Source organism: Danaus plexippus, chromosome 20, assembly GCF_018135715.1.
Source record: "Danaus plexippus chromosome 20, MEX_DaPlex, whole genome shotgun sequence".
Classification (NCBI taxonomy): Eukaryota; Metazoa; Arthropoda; class Insecta; order Lepidoptera; family Nymphalidae; genus Danaus; species Danaus plexippus.
The window spans coordinates 2,233,783-2,249,219 of record NC_083550.1 but is presented as its reverse complement, the minus strand read 5'-3'; the positions used below and the strand labels follow the sequence as shown (position 1 = coordinate 2,249,219).

The 15,437-nt window shown below is 29.7% G+C and overlaps 5 protein-coding genes across 8 annotated transcripts; 3 read left to right on the top strand and 2 right to left on the bottom strand.

Annotated features, from left to right (window-relative positions):
* Positions 1-3,241: 3,241 nt before the first annotated feature.
* Positions 3,242-7,351, bottom strand: LOC116774134 (uncharacterized). Of its 2 annotated transcripts, XM_032666791.2 has the most exons (7): positions 7,303-7,351; positions 7,182-7,231; positions 4,821-5,013; positions 4,566-4,724; positions 4,375-4,415; positions 4,098-4,278; positions 3,242-3,588 (listed from the first exon to the last, which is right to left on the bottom strand). In XM_032666791.2, the coding sequence occupies exons 4-7, from the start codon at positions 4,591-4,593 to the stop codon at positions 3,482-3,484; spliced, it is 357 nt and encodes a 118-aa protein (XP_032522682.2). In that variant the 5' UTR covers positions 4,594-4,724; positions 4,821-5,013; positions 7,182-7,231; positions 7,303-7,351; the 3' UTR covers positions 3,242-3,481. The 2 variants fall into 2 exon arrangements, with proteins under 2 accessions (XP_032522682.2, XP_032522681.2); XM_032666790.2 differs by lacking the exons at positions 3,242-3,588; positions 4,098-4,278; positions 4,375-4,415; positions 4,566-4,724; positions 4,821-5,013 and adding exons at positions 5,709-5,987; positions 6,802-6,928 and having other exon boundaries at positions 7,303-7,345.
* A 95-nt stretch (positions 7,352-7,446) lies between these two features.
* On the top strand, positions 7,447-9,744 carry LOC116774136 (uncharacterized). 2 transcript variants are annotated; one of them, XM_032666793.2, is made up of 6 exons: positions 7,447-7,542; positions 8,015-8,144; positions 8,439-8,669; positions 8,742-8,830; positions 9,162-9,300; positions 9,565-9,744. In XM_032666793.2, the coding sequence occupies exons 3-6, from the start codon at positions 8,651-8,653 to the stop codon at positions 9,645-9,647; spliced, it is 330 nt and encodes a 109-aa protein (XP_032522684.2). In that variant the 5' UTR covers positions 7,447-7,542; positions 8,015-8,144; positions 8,439-8,650; the 3' UTR covers positions 9,648-9,744. The 2 variants fall into 2 exon arrangements, with proteins under 2 accessions (XP_032522684.2, XP_032522683.2); XM_032666792.2 differs by having other exon boundaries at positions 8,742-8,839.
* Positions 9,745-10,463: 719 nt separating this feature from the next.
* LOC133319465 (uncharacterized) lies at positions 10,464-11,890 on the top strand. 2 transcript variants are annotated; one of them, XM_061523959.1, is made up of 3 exons: positions 10,464-10,736; positions 11,445-11,583; positions 11,662-11,890. In XM_061523959.1, the coding sequence occupies exons 1-3, from the start codon at positions 10,473-10,475 to the stop codon at positions 11,667-11,669; spliced, it is 411 nt and encodes a 136-aa protein (XP_061379943.1). In that variant the 5' UTR covers positions 10,464-10,472; the 3' UTR covers positions 11,670-11,890. The 2 variants fall into 2 exon arrangements, with proteins under 2 accessions (XP_061379943.1, XP_061379942.1); XM_061523958.1 differs by having other exon boundaries at positions 11,655-11,890.
* On the bottom strand, positions 11,290-13,317 carry LOC116774197 (uncharacterized). The gene is made up of 5 exons (XM_032666861.2): positions 13,179-13,317; positions 13,015-13,103; positions 12,717-12,911; positions 12,057-12,246; positions 11,290-11,941 (listed from the first exon to the last, which is right to left on the bottom strand). The coding sequence occupies exons 1-5, from the start codon at positions 13,195-13,197 to the stop codon at positions 11,904-11,906; spliced, it is 531 nt and encodes a 176-aa protein (XP_032522752.2). The 5' UTR covers positions 13,198-13,317; the 3' UTR covers positions 11,290-11,903.
* A 563-nt stretch (positions 13,318-13,880) lies between these two features.
* LOC116774002 (uncharacterized) lies at positions 13,881-15,321 on the top strand. The gene is made up of 4 exons (XM_032666608.2): positions 13,881-14,056; positions 14,323-14,378; positions 14,600-14,735; positions 15,086-15,321. Exons 1-4 carry the CDS (start codon positions 14,041-14,043, stop codon positions 15,196-15,198), a joined length of 321 nt encoding a protein of 106 aa, XP_032522499.1. The 5' UTR covers positions 13,881-14,040; the 3' UTR covers positions 15,199-15,321.
* The last annotated feature ends 116 nt before the right edge of the window (positions 15,322-15,437 follow it).

Below are 15,437 nucleotides of genomic sequence, written 5' to 3'. Positions count from 1 at the left end.
CCAGGGAATAAGGAGAACACACAAAAAGGCTCATAAGTATTATAATTAGATCGAATACATGCACAGTCGGGTTGCCGATATATGTATCTGAATACTAAGTGCTACCGTCAAAGACTTCAAGATTCTTCAAGAGTCGTGTTAATAGAAATAACCCCATATTGAAAACAATTGGAAGAAGGCGCACGATTGTAGCAGCGAGGGTCGTACCATCCACGATAACTTAAACAAAGATAAATAACAAACAGGTTAAGTTTCGATCATCTTCATTGTAACAGATATGTTTTCCTTCTAACATATTTATATTAAATTTAATGTGTTAATATATATTTTGTAGTTGTTATTTTATTAGGTTAGATTTGGATCCGAATGAAAATTATCGATATCGATGTGATTATCGACACACCAGCCAGCAGTATCGATACGATAACACGCACGATTTTCATGTAGTTAGCCACGTGTGCGATGGCCGTACACGACTTCAGCCGCCACCCTGAATTTGTAATTAATATATGAAATCATTCTTTGTTTTCACCCTTTCTAATCGTTTTATGCGCACGCTCTCATAACACGTGCCCGGCAGCGTGCTTGAATTATAATGGATTTTTTTTTAAGTGTTACCAATTAAAATACAAAGGATTGTCAACTTTGAGCCGATAAAACCGATGTTCCTTTCGGGACCGTTAGATGTTCTAACGGAAACCTTTCGGTGTTTCGTTTGTGATTCAAAGGTATTAAGGGCTATTTTTGGTTATAATTTTTTTTTATGACAATCAAAATAACCTATATAATGTAACAGTTGAACGGAAATAGAGAAGTTTTTTCTTCATTATAAAAATTAAATAAATCAATTTAGAACGTGTACAAGATTTTATTACAATCGTTTCATCTGACAGTGACGGGAGACGTATTGTCGTGCGGACAGGTGCGGTTGGCGCGTATCTAATCTTGCTCACAATAAAATGACATTTCACTCTAAATGGCTGCATTTGTTCGCGAATTTACTTCCAATTGAATTTACTATAATAGGCATTAAAGTTTTTACGGCCTGTTTAGACGTGTTAAATTAAATTTTTACTTACTCTTGTTGAGATTGTTTGTTTTTATTGCGTTAAGACGTGACACACACTGTAATTTGACATTTGTCTCTTTTGTCGAACCGTAAATTGATAAAAATCAAATTAGTCCAATCCTAAACTGCGTTTCTACAAGAAATTTCTTTTATTGTTTTCTAGTTTTCATAAAAAAATACTGATTTGATAACGATATATTGAAACAAATAATTATTTTTGATTAAATCTCCAAATTTTTTTACACATTAGTCATAAAAATGCGGATTTTATTCTTGTCATTTAAAATTACTTTTTTCTTTATGTAGAGTTTTTACATAAATTTATTAAACATAATAAATTTCAACTAAAACTAAGTTGTAACAATTTACTACATATTGTCTTCCTTATTTCATTAATCTATTATTTTCATTTTAATTATTTTTGTCAATGCAAGTTAAAAATATTACTTTCCTAATTTCCTTAATCTATTATTTTCACTTTAATTATTTTTCTCGTTGCAAGTTAATTATTACATGACTCATGAAGTCTCATCAATTTATTAAACAACATGATTCGTGTTTTCCCTATATTCAAAAAAAAAAAACAAAAGCAATACATTCCTATTGGCAAAATATTTCAAAATTTTCAGTACGAATGAACCGATATAAATAGTAAAAATTTTAGAGAAAAGTCCCATTAAGTGATAAGAACTAATAACCTTAATTAAAATTAATAAAATATTGATATAATTTTTTTTTTTATATTCGTCTGGTAGGAGTATAAACAACGTATCAACCTACAAACAAAATATATTTGTTTTATGGACCTTTATATAATTTATAAAAGAGAAAATATGATTTAACAAAATAACGTCAACTACAAAAGAAACAATAAATATCATTTCCTTTCATACGATTCATGTCGGTTTTTTTTTGACATATTTATATGACAGAAAAGTCCTAGTTAATATGCATTCGAGTTACAAACGAGTACTCCTTCATGGATTCACGACTCAGCTCATTGAAATGTCATGCCAACCTGTATATTTTTGTATCATATTCTGTATTCCCTATTATTACTTCTCAAATAGGAAAAACAACTTTTTCTTAGACAGGATAAAACGCGCTTGAAAAATATTACTTTATATAATATACGCCTAAACCAGATAAATCTAAAATCTAGAAATTCTTTTTTTTTTTATTCGAACTATAATTCGGAACACGGGCTATTCCTTTTCATTTTGTGCTTTTAATTTTATGAAAAATATTAAGAAACATAAGTTATTTTTTTTAACTGACGCCATCTTTTGTAACTTTCAAATACTACTTTACTCATAAGTTGGGGCATAGCTTTACTTACTATAAAGGCATGGATCTTCATGACACAGACTTTCCTAAATTTCAAACTAGATGTCGCGACATGTTCGTTTTGTGTATTATTGTAAAAGCAAGAGTTAGCAGTAAGTAGTGTTGCCATATAAAAATAATAATTGATGCTTCCTTAACAATATTATTTGTTTTTTTCTTTTTATTTATGTATTTGTGTGATGATTACGTATGTATGAATCCGTATGAAGTTATATTTTAATTAAGTTAGTTATTAAATTTTGTTAAGTTGTATTATTTCTTCTTCTTACATAACCCGCCGTATTGTTTTGTTCCACAGTTATCCTTAAAGGTTAACTTTTTTTTCTGTTATTCGATTAATTAAATCTATTAAGTCACGGGAATCATATTTTTTAGTTTTCTCAGCTTCCAGATTGATAATAGCTCTAATGTTTTATTGTTTACTATTATATAAAAACAACAAAAATAATTTGTAGAGCATATCTCGTCTTTTTACCATTACCCATTTTTACATCTCCTTTAATCCTTGCCGACTGATGAATTGATGCGGTGAAAAGTTTTGATCGAGCCTTAATTTTAAAACGAAGTATGTATTCCAGTTTTTTAAGATTGTGTCAATATTTTTTTTTTTTATATCACTCTCAAATGAAAATTTTATTATACTAATAAGTCCACATAAAACCGCGAAGAATCAAATTAACAATCCACATAGATAACGAAATATAATATGTCAAATAATTAAAGCAAAAAGTTTTTATTTATAATTATTGGAATACACTACAAATGAATAGGAATATTATATTTACTTTTTGTAAAAAATAAAATAACCTATTTTAGAGAGGGATCGTTTAATCACAAAAATGTATGAAATATATATTACTTATTATGATTGTACAAAAAATTTTGTTTTAAATTATAATTTTGTAATAATATAGCTTCTCTTAAAAATTCATCGTCATGTATCACGAAGTAAAGATTAATTTGAAATAATCCATACTTTGGAGGAATCGAAACAAACAGTCTTTATGGAAATATAGAGTGAAAAAAAATGTGTTTCATAGGAAAAACTTAATGCCACCTTATATACTATATTTGAGTGTCGTTTAAGTGCACGGAAATACTTTCACCGGGTTTTAGCTCCGAATAATACTTCTTCTGACCATCACATATCGTACTGTCGATGTACGTGAATACTGGAAAGGAAATTATTATTTAAACATCCTTAGTCGTAATGAGTAAAGCTTGTAAAGATATACTCAGTTTATATTAATCTTTGATAAAAGATAAGTTGGTCGATTCGTTAAAACAATACTTTTAAGGCAGTGTTGGGTCGAGCATTAGCAGAATGTTAAACCTCTAGTTTTCTTAACATGCTCTAGGTTTTACAATTTATTTGTGACTGATGACTTATTGACTTTATCGCGTCTGTGCCTTTGGATGTCGTAGTAGGAGATCATTTAAATGGTCACTCAAAAAATTTAAATTTTTTGATTCTGATAGCACATATATGGTAGCTATGTACGTACTTGCATAACTATTGATTTTATAACTATGCTTATACTTGTGTAACTATACACGCTACGTCTATAGCTTACTTTTAGATTACTTTTAGATTAATAAAACCTTTTACCGTATTCAAAATCCATCATTCTGTATAGTTACCATAAAGCTTAAATTAAAGATGCATAGTTTTGGTACTAACATCCACGCTTCTGACAATTTACTTTATGTAAAGTGCACATGTCCTCGAATTCAGCAAGATAAACTTGCTTGTCATCAAATCCGCAGACAGGACCTCCACCTGGAGTGCAGGTCTTCAGTTTGTAGCAGTGATACTGAGCGAATTTCTCACGTAGTTCTGGAGTGTCATCTAAGGGCGGATGCTGGAATTTTATTTGCAAAAAATCGGAATAAAAATAAATTGGCTTCAGTCACACTAATGCCATATCCAATATTAAAATGTATGTCTCGATACTCACGTTTGACAAAGCAGTGCAAGAGAATAAATAGTATGTCATCACTGAAAAATATTAACAATATCTAGGTTTAAATTTACATATTAATATTAAAGTATGTTATTAAAGAAAAGTAAATATTTTCATCTAAACAATTTTTTTCTTGTTTAGGTAATTTATTTGTTTAATGAAAAAATATAGACTCATAATCATACCGGAGAATATTTTTACATAGCTATACATGATCACTTATAAAAAGGTTTATCTTGAAATGAAAGCATCGTAATAAGACAAATCTTTGTAATTAAAAGTGAATTACACGGTTGAAGAATTTTAATATCCTCTGCAGATTTTCGGATTCGTTACGGTGAAGTCTGAAACGAAGAATAATTTTAGGATAGGTACATACATGAATATTTTAATAATGTTACTTGAAATTTTTTAATTAAATTTATCTAATATGTTCTTACCAGATTCAAACTTGCAGTTATGCTTGTAAACATCACAGGAACTGTTGAATTTTATCTGTTTTTTTGACCTTCTATCTCGGCCGCAAACCTCAGTCCCATCAGAGTGACAATACTTTGCTCGCCAACACCAATATTCATTGATAACAGCGGCTTTACGTCGACTTAAAGGATTCACTGGTTGCTGGTTGAATATCTTATGAAAAAAAATGTATTTATGACAATAAAATTGTATTAACGACGTATTATGAAGATGTTAAATTTGAATAAATTCCAGGAAAAAAAGTATAGCATACTGTATAATGTAGACATTATTCTAATCTTTTGGCATTATTCGATTAAGTTACTTGATCCTTGAAATTGGCTTTATTGTCTATGAAGTCATGTGATTGTAAGGTTACAAATAATATTCTCGTTTTATAAATTAGCTGGGCAAGGTTTTTTAAAGTTATGTCAAATCAAACGAACTGACGAATACTCTTTTGAAAAATAAATAATTTGTTACAATCTTCATCTGAGAAAACCTCCTAAGGAAATGGTAGAAATTTAAAAGAATGAAGAAAAAAGGAATCGTGGACCTATGGAATTATGGTTAATATTCACACATGAATATATTTACCTAACGCCTATATATAGAGATATAAAATAAAGCCTGGAATTTTCTACCCAGACTGCGATACTTAATATAAATGACAAAAAATTTACATTTTACAAAAATTGCTATCAATTCATTGTTTTTCATAATATTATGTCGAGAATACCGTATTCGTTGTGAGTACTAAAAGATTTTTTTGTTTCGAGCTTGAAACCTACTTTGAGTGAATAATTATATAAAGCAGTTGTGTTGTTGTCAATTTAAAATTTTCTGAGGTATTAAAATTAAATCATCGATCGCAAAAAAAAATAATTTAATTCAATTATTTTAATTTCTTGATTTCTTATTAGTTTTCTTAGATTTTGATTTATTTTTCGAAGATTTCTTGTCATCTTTGCTACGCTTTACTTTTTCGTTTGTTACGTTTTGAACTTCAGAATCGCCCTCCTCCTCGTCATCCTCGTCTTTCTTTACATCTGAGTGTTTTTGTTTCGTTTCTTTTGTATTCCCTTTCGTGTCACTGTCAGGAATCCTTGGTAAATCCTTGCATTCACTTTTATCAACTTTTACATAATCTGAAATTGACATTATTCTAAATGATATCTATATTATATCAGCTTTAACTCATAATACCATATGGTCATGATTTTTTTTTTGCGAACTTATACAATGATGGCATAAACCGAATACAAATAAAATTAACTATATTCCAAATTCTATCAGCTGTTTTCTGACATTGAAAGAGGTTACTGAGAATAACCTATAACGGACTAATTCCCACCTACCGTCAGATGGAATAATGGTCTCTCAACCATTCTCTAGTAGGTAAATAAAAATAAACATGCATATGTACAAAATTCACGTGTTCCTTTAAAGATTGCAAGTTTCCGCCTAATAGCTACAGTCACCCAAGAAAGTCTTCAACGTATAGGGTATGGCTAATGGACTTATATACCCATCCTTGCAAAATCCCACATGCAAGTATAATAGATCTATTGGAAAATCTCTAAAATCGATGAATTCAAATTTCGTACGAGCACGTCTTTATGGTGAGGATGATTTAAACTAAAAGTTTGAGTGGTTTTTAAGTTGTGACAGCGTTACTAAGCCAGAGAACAGAGAAAAACTGTAATAAAAATTCAATATCAATTCTCCTCCCTAAAATGAAACTGAGTATACAAGTACATAGAGCCTTGATAAGTCTATATGACGATATCTTCAATTGATGTGAGGCTTTGCAAGAAAGAAATGTGATATATACGATAATCCCATAATTAGATTTTTTTCGAGAGAGGTTGGCATTTTATGTGAGTTGCTGTCAAAAGGATACAATAAGTGCCTTCCATCTTGTATCATAATATGCATACACCTAGTTCATGATCGACTTACCGGCTTTTTGCAAACAATTATACTCCTTGATGTCACAGGAATCCAGAAATCTTCTCACATTTCCTTTCTCATCCTGACCACATTTCTCTTTACCATCATGTATACATATCTTTGCTTCGTAGCATTTCTGGCAATTTTATATTACAAATTTAAACATAAAGTTTCGTTTATCTTCCGGAGGGTCACAAGTAAAATATATTACCGAACGCTACCGCTAACAATTATAAGTAATAAAAAATAAATAAATCAATTTATACCTTTTGTCATGAAAATTACATTTAACACGTAACTAATTAGATAATCCAACGCACGTCGGTTATTTGACGGAGGACGACACTAAAATTTAGAAAATTTTATTGAAATAATTCAAAATTACTCACTTGGTCGGCAAACGTTCCACTAAAATCGAGACATAAAATACATATGGCACCTAAAAGGAATACATAATAAGATAAAGAAATTCAACTGACATTAAAATAGATTTCGTTTTATTAATTTTACCGAATAACAAAAATATTACTCGCATATTGTTGTATTTACGGTTTTAGACTGTTATTTCTTATCAAAATAAATATTTTATTGATCACAAATCATAAAATAAAACGATTTGTAACCATATATATAAAAATAAACTACATGTATTAAAGCTTCTTGACTTGTGTTGCACAAGAAATGTCCTCAGGACTTGTCACTGTTTTAGTAATGGTTGCTATTATTGGGACTGCTTCAGAAAACAAAAAGGTAACAAGAAAAATAAACATATATCTTAAATTGTATATCGCAAATCAAGTGTGGTATTACAAATTTTGGTACAATTGCATACAAAAACCAAGCTAACAAGTTTATAACAGGATCTCTTTAAAATAACATTCTATTGATATAATACTAAATACTTCCACTCATAAAATACGAAAACGAGTTTATATATTTAGAGAAATTAATTTAAGTGTATTACACAGTAAAATATTATATACATACATTCTACTTACAATAAATCGCATATATTTTTGAATATTCTACACATTCCAGTTTATTTATTTTTTAACAATATTTTATTTCAGAAATAATTTTATTTTTTTCAAAGGCACTAAATAATCTCCTAAAATTTTTATAATTTTTTCTCAAAAAACAATAAAATGGGCTCTCGCGAATGATATTATTTTATTGTCTATTTTACCTATAATGATATAATTCAAAAAATTCGCCAACACAGATCTGTTTTGAAGCCTCCATTTGTATCCACGACGGGAAACGACGATGCGGTTTGGAAAATGGCACGAGAGAAGTCAGATGGTTTATTGATAAGTGCGATTTACTGGAATTTAACTGTGAATATAGCAGAGGTTTGACAATTACTTATGTACCACGATTACGTGTCATACAATGTACTTATGTTAAAAGGTATTTGATAAAAAATTATATGAGTAAAGCTAAACGTCATGACCAAATGTTGATCCAAAATGGAATCGTAATTGGGTGTTCCTCAGCGTTATCTACTTATAAACTTTCGACTTTTGGCTTTTTAACGTTTAAATTAACCTAAATTTTTTGAAATCATACTTTTCATTATATTATAACTAATTTTAATGTAAGACACGAAATATATAAGACCATTTCTTGCGTATTTTTCTTCACAGAATTTAATATCGTGCGACGACTAAAATGTCGTCATGTTCCACCGTTATAACAATAGCTCTGTAGCTATCAAAACAGTAAACTCCTAGAATAGATCAGGAAGTTTAGATTTAGAAGACAACAACAGACTTGCTTATGGAATAACCATCCCTCTAAAACATTTAGTCATTCGTAGAGCATCGATCTAGGTGAAAGTCTTTTGGAGAAGTCAAATATGAATCCTAAAATAACAAGTAAGGCGATCATTCTATTCTCTCAACTGACTTCGAATATTGATTAATATAATATTGTTATATTATTTTCAGTGATCATTCTTTTTGGTATATTTGCTATAGTATTCTCACACGGACCTCCACAAGAACGCGATAATGAAGACATTGCTATGGGGCGGAAGGTAAAAAAAGTATGCATGTTTTTCTATAATACAACCTGTAATTGTTGTTCTTGATAGCATCAATCCGAAAAAATAGTCAATACGCCTACAAAGAAAAGCGTGAAAACTCTTAATTTTAACGGTAGAGAAAGGGACAATATTCGACGAGAGCATTTATTGTACAACTAACAACGAGTAATAATTTAAGATGAAATATTATTTTAACAGTTTAAATAATTTTACGTCTAGTTTCTAGTATTGTGCAGACGTACGTTGCTATGTTAAATTTCTTATTGAGTAATCTTTATAATTTAGATACGTTTATTAATAGTTTTTGACTGAACGATCACAGATGGGTCCTAAGTGGTGCAGTATGGCCAAGGTTTGCAATCATGATCGTGTGCCTATTTGCGGCGTCAGCCACGCGGGTGACGTCATGGGCTTCAGAGACCTCTGTGACATGTTTGATTATAATTGTATTAGACGTAGAAGTAAGTACTCCTCTTATTATTCCTTTATTTAATGTAATAAAACTCTTTTGTTATGTTATATTCATAACACACAACAACAATTATTAGTATTCGATGAGAAAATTTCGAATACAAGCAGTCGATAAAACGTTTTTTGTATTTGTATTACAAAGATACGTAAAATTCTCATTCTAACGCTAAGCATCACAATTAAATACATCTATATACTTAGTAATATTAATCTTCTCTAACAAACAAACGTTTATTCAATAATTATAATTTCAGATTACAAACAAACCTCTTGCCCAGAAGATAAATCCGTCTTAACTGTATCTCGACGTCCAGCAAGCAGCTTCTACGATGACTAATACACTATTAAAGTCTGTTTATATTATGCATATTCAGAAATTATCATACACTGAAACGAATTTATATTAACATTGTAATAAAAAAAATATAAATTTTTACCTTTTTTTATTTTTCTTAAGTCTTGTAATACCTTGACTTGAGTTTTCTCCATGGCTCCATAGCTGGAACAATGAAATCGTTTATTTGAATTTCGAATTTGATCTGAAAAGCAATCTAAGCTTATTTATTCTTATTACTTTGTTGATATTTCCATTCCAAATTCCAAACCTCCTCATTATCTATATTTTAAGTAATAAAGTAAATAAAAAAAAAAAAAATTCAGCATATAAATACAGGATTAGGAAAAGTAACGAAATCGTTTAAAATAAAATGGCTTATTAAAAATTACGAAGTAATATATATTTTTTATTTTTTCGTTTACAAGAACGTATTAAATTGGGTTAAGGATGTTATCGGGGTTAAGAGGTTTACCTTCATTGAGTTCTCTTTTCCTTTTCAACCTAAGAAAGAACTTTTCTATTAATTAGTATTAAATAAAAAATGAAATCTATTATAAGTGATCAAGCTTTTAGTTTTTAAAGTACTGTGTCCGATTTGTAATGTACGTACATTAAATTACAAATTAATTACTAGGCACTAAATATGTTCTTTATCACACAAGTAAATTAAAATTCACAAAAATAAATTACCAAAATCGATGGAAATGGAAGAATCTTTCCGAAAATATAACATTAAGTGAGAATCTGTCGAGGCGACCACACTAATGAGTATTAGTAGTACGGGTATTAATAGCCCATCAATTTCTATAAATAAACATAACATACATGAAAATGTTAAATTTCCACCATAACCTGGTGCCGTCTTCGAGAAATTTCTACGAATATAAACCCAAACGCTATTGTGTAGAAATTGTTTTGTTTATAAACCTCTGGTGCGATCTATTCAAAGTACTGATTACTGGACAGTGTGATAGACAAGACCTACAAATATATGACCATACAATGATTCCATCGTTTGGAAGATTGTTTTGCTTCATGCTGTCATTTACTGTAATTGAATCCCATGTCGTTGGTGACAAAGCATATTTAGTAAGTACTTTTCTGTGACTCGTTAAAACTATGAGAATTGTAACAATGTACATCATTGCATTAATATTTTTATTTACCCAATAAATTACTGGAGTTATCAAAAGGGGTGAGGAACAAGAACAAGGTTTTTAATTTTGTTATTTGATGTCTTTTTGTCTGTCTGCCATTGCTTTAGGGAGAACCATAAAGTGGCCCTAGTTCTCCATTCTCCCACCGATGTATTTAGAAAAATTTATAAAAATCGCTTCATTGTTTTATCCGTCATAACGTAATAATGAAACAAGAGTTCATTTATTTCGCTAGGAAAAAGTATTAAAATACCATATTGTTTTATATTCCCTACCTACCCTCACCTTAATTATTATAAAAACTCTTTACAGAAATGATTAGATTGTAAAGAAACATTATTAATCTTTTAAGGACAACACTAGATAGTTCTTCGTAAAATTATGTAGGCTATAGCTATACATACTAATATATATATAATATAATACTACTAATACTATAATACTCATTAAAGTGACTACTTTATTTAATTAAAGAATTACATATGAAACTTCAAATTAATGTATTTCCACATAGGCTAAAACTTTTACAATAATTGCTTTTTCACATACATATGTATATACGAGCTAATCGAGCGAAAGTAGATAACAAAAATAGAATATTTTCTAAGGTAAATAAAACGTTATTTTGTTTTTGTTCCAGACCGAGCTGAAAAAGCTCTGTGAGCACGCATACATATGTTTTCATGACAATATAATAATATGTGGCAAATCTGTGAATGAAGCGAGGACTTTTTTAGATCTTTGCGATCTATACGAATACTCCTGCGAATACAATATGGGTACATGCTTGTAAGATAGTTACTTCAAATCGATTAATTTATAAGACATTTGTTATATATTTTTTTTCAAGTTTTCAGACATGTAAAGGAAGAAGAAGGCGTTTGTCCGAACCCAAAGGAGCTGAAAAATAACGTCGGATAAAGAAAACTGTTTATAAAAAATACATTTTATTTTACTAAATATTATATCAGATGAACGAGATGTACATTTGTTATCTTCAAATTTATTTTAATCATAAATAGATGTATGTGTGTGGACTTTGAATAAATAGATTTATATTATATATGGAAATAAAATAAAATATTTTGTTGCTGTTCATTCAAAGCAGTGGCTTGCAGGATGGTACAAGAGAGAAATCTGAAAAGATATTAAAAAGAAATTAAACCAACAAATAAATACTCCACTGGCGAAAAAATTAATTCAGCGCTTTAATTTTTTATAAAATAATATATGAGAATTCAAAACTTCTTACTGTATTTCCAATAACAATTAACTTGCAACATGTGACAAACATCGTCAAATTTCCCATATCCAAAATTATCATCGTATCCGCAAACAGGATTCATCGACCTCTTGCATAAAATGGCCACGGAACACCACGGGCTAGCTTTCCCTCTCCGCTCGACGTCCGCAATAATTGGGTTGCTTCCTGAACGACGGGACTGAAAAAAATCATAACTTTTATAATACAATTACATCAAATAAAATAAATAGGAGTAGCGTATTACGTAGCATTAATAGCAGCCATGGAGAAATGAAAGATGACTTTGCTTGAATACAATGTTTATTACTAAGAAGAAAGGTTCATTCTTTTGTGTTAATGTTTTGCTAATCGGCCAAAACCATCAATTTTTCATGCTATATATATATATAGATATGTATTCCATGGTAAATATACACGTCTGTTATAGATTTTGATACTGCATTTGATTTTTTTAGGTGATTAGCAAACTAAGACAAACTATGAAGAACTGTTATTTTCAACGACAGCTACGGGCTCTTCGTCACTCTTCAGTTCCGCTAAAAGGACATCCTTAAAGAATATTCCATAAGTTGGCATTTTTCTTGCAAATGTGACGATTGGATGTTCTGTTGCATCTGCTGTGCCACTTCGTCTTATATTATTATGTACCTCAATTTTTTCAGGTAGTTTTGGGCTTTCCATCTTTTGCCCTAGGTTTTCCACGAGCTTTTTAGTTACTTCCTCATTAGTTTCTGCCAACTTAACAAGATGTTCCAGAGCCTGTGTATGCATAATGAGCTTGTCCTCTACGAAATCATTGAATTCTTTTTGTTTTGTTTTAGAAGTTTCTCGTTTTGATTTTTTCTGGTAAAACAATAGCATTGCTTAGGACAAACAAATGCGGATTCGAACATATACCTTCTACGTTAATATATATATAGTTATAATATTATTTGATAATACTCACCATAGCTGGTTCCGTGGGATACACCAACACCTGTTCTAATTGCTCAATGGGCTCCTGGTAGGCGAAATTGATGGAAATAAAAAATAACACTGAAACAAAAACAACGTTTATTTACAATCCATTGTCAATTTTTCTTACCACAGAAAGCGACTTGGGATTTTTACCTAAAGATAATATTCTCATTATGTCCTTTTGTGATTCCGGATTCCTCTCAAGTAAGTGCTATTGCAAAAAAAAAACACTTATAGTGTAGATAATTTAACGTTCAACCAACTAATCATGATACTTGGTAGGGATTTTTATGAGTTACAAATCAAATGATGAATATTTTTTGTATCAAATTATAAAATAAATTGAAGTGACAACCAGTATTGGATGGACCCAACAAATCTGACTAGAAATATCATTATACTATCACTTATTGGATTTAATTTGATGCTACAACTGCAACTATCAAGAATATTAGAGCCTCCAATATATCTTGACCTGATTTATAGTTATTAAATTCAGCATGATTAATTTTCTAGCTGATACGCTCCTCAAACAGGAAATTGCACTGTTAAAGCTGTCATACGCTTGTTCAATGTGATTATAGCTGACTCATATATATAAATATATATATTTAATTTTTAAATGTGGACATTTTATTTAGAAGGCTATGATTCCTTGATTGTAATTTTATACTTATTTAAAAATTATTTTATAAAATTTTAAACGTTATTTCAGTTTTATGTTACCTAACCTTAAATAATAATAATCAATTGCAACAAGGAATACATGAAATAGTTTGTTTTTGGTTATGAACTCCACCAGAAAATAGTTTAAATTTTTTTATCGACACCATTAATTTTATTACAAAAAATATTTTGTTTCATGAAAATTAAGTTGTAAAATTTCAACGAAAATAAATCGAATTTGGAATTTATTTTACGCAGAAATAATACCAGCGATGTTATGGCAAACGTGTTTTGATGTTATCTCGGAATAATACGTGAAACAAATATTCACACTTGATAATGTTACATTATGGTGATCATATTAGGTAATTCAAATTTAATTGTCAGTGATTAAAACCGTTCGTTTATATTTATAGCAAATATTATTATTTGATATTATGAACCAACAAGACAACAATCAGAAATTTTAAAGAAATTATTATTCTATTTTCGTGCTTCGTGAAAAGCATTTCTTTTAAGATTCTGAGAGGTTCTTTTACGTAATCCCCTGAAGATGCTTATCGTTTATACATAACTCTGGTATATATTACTTTTTCTATATTTTTTAATCATTATGAATGTGTTCTTTCAGCCTTGAATACAATAATGTTAATACAAGTCGTATCACCTCACAGCGAGGCCATTAAGGTAGAGTTATTATAATGTTTTACTGTAAACTTTAAACATTTTCTTGGCTTCAAACAAGCCTAGCTTTTAAAAAAGCTGTGTTTTTTGGATTTACTTCCCAATTTTATAATATTTAACCAAAACAGTCTAACGCTTCACAATTCAGGCGAACGTCTTATTTACGGACAGACTTAAGTTAGCTTAAAGTGCTTTTTTAACTGTAGAGTTAAAAAATATTCTAGAATGAAGAAGAATGCAAGATAGCGGACTTATGCGTTCATGACAAAGTCCCGATGTGTGGGATAGACTCTTGCGGGGAAATGAGAACGTTTATTGACACTTGCGACATGCACGAGTTCAATTGCGATAGTAAAAAAGGTAAAAATTACAAAAAATATACGTCACTTGAAAAACATCGTAATGAAGATATTAGAGATATATTATTACAAGTATAATTAATATGAAAGAAAAGGTTGCCCTTAAAATTGTATGTTTTGTGTAATATATGCGATATGCGATAACTTAACAACTGAACGTTATTAGTTTTTACCTATTTAATAAATAAATAACCAATGTATAGCTCGATATGACAATACCCTTCTAAAATGCCATTTTAACTCGAGAAATATCGTAAGAAAAAAACAGCTTCTATTACCCGTCTATCACAACGAGGCGAGAATTTATCTCAAGAAGAATTGTAGGGAATGCCAATGTTTTTTTTCTTACAGATTTTAAACAGCGTCCTATCCACGAGTGCTGGGTGACCTGCAAAAGAGGGAGATCTTTCAAGAAGCCAGAGTATCGCACCGATTGTAACTTAAATATAAAGAATAGATTATAACTCGATGAAATAAAAATAAACATTTACCTTCTCAAATCGAAATAACGTTAATGGAATTATAATTTAGCTCCATTATAATATTCATAGAAAATCCAAAATTCTTATTAAAACTGTTATAGCTGAGGTCATTTCTTATTAATTATTGCTTTTTTAATTTCCGGTATCCCTAAATCGCTTTAACATACAACCGGATTTAACCCATTTGATAGATTCAATAGAAAAATGAATTAAAACCGATA

Bases quoted from the DNA above. Each gene is read 5' to 3' on its own strand.
- LOC116774134 (XM_032666790.2), bottom strand. From the start codon at position 7,327: ATGCGAGTAATATTTTTGTTATTCG. The intron at 7,232-7,302 runs GTAAAATTAATA...TATTCCTTTTAG, and splicing joins AGTAATATTTTTGTTATTCG to GTGCCATATGTATTTTATGT. The intron at 5,988-6,801 runs GTAAGTCGATCA...TGTCAATTTCAG, and splicing joins TAATTGTTTGCAAAAAGCCG to ATTATGTAAAAGTTGATAAA.
- LOC116774136 (XM_032666792.2), top strand. The intron at 8,840-9,161 runs GTATGCATGTTT...GAACGATCACAG, and splicing joins TGGGGCGGAAGGTAAAAAAA to ATGGGTCCTAAGTGGTGCAG. The intron at 9,301-9,564 runs GTAAGTACTCCT...TTATAATTTCAG, and splicing joins TAATTGTATTAGACGTAGAA to ATTACAAACAAACCTCTTGC.
- LOC133319465 (XM_061523958.1), top strand. From the start codon at position 10,473: ATGAAAATGTTAAATTTCCACCATAACCTGGTGCCGTCTTCGAGAAAT. The intron at 10,737-11,444 runs GTAAGTACTTTT...TTTTTGTTCCAG, and splicing joins TTGGTGACAAAGCATATTTA to ACCGAGCTGAAAAAGCTCTG. The intron at 11,584-11,654 runs GTACATGCTTGT...TTTTTTTTCAAG, and splicing joins CTCCTGCGAATACAATATGG to TTTTCAGACATGTAAAGGAA.
- LOC116774197 (XM_032666861.2), bottom strand. The intron at 12,912-13,014 runs GTGAGTATTATC...TTGTTTTACCAG, and splicing joins ATCCCACGGAACCAGCTATG to AAAAAATCAAAACGAGAAAC. The intron at 11,942-12,056 runs GTAAGAAGTTTT...ATATCTTTTCAG, and splicing joins TAATTGTTATTGGAAATACA to ATTTCTCTCTTGTACCATCC.
- LOC116774002 (XM_032666608.2), top strand. The intron at 14,379-14,599 runs GTAGAGTTATTA...AAAATATTCTAG, and splicing joins CTCACAGCGAGGCCATTAAG to AATGAAGAAGAATGCAAGAT. The intron at 14,736-15,085 runs GTAAAAATTACA...TTTTTCTTACAG, and splicing joins CAATTGCGATAGTAAAAAAG to ATTTTAAACAGCGTCCTATC.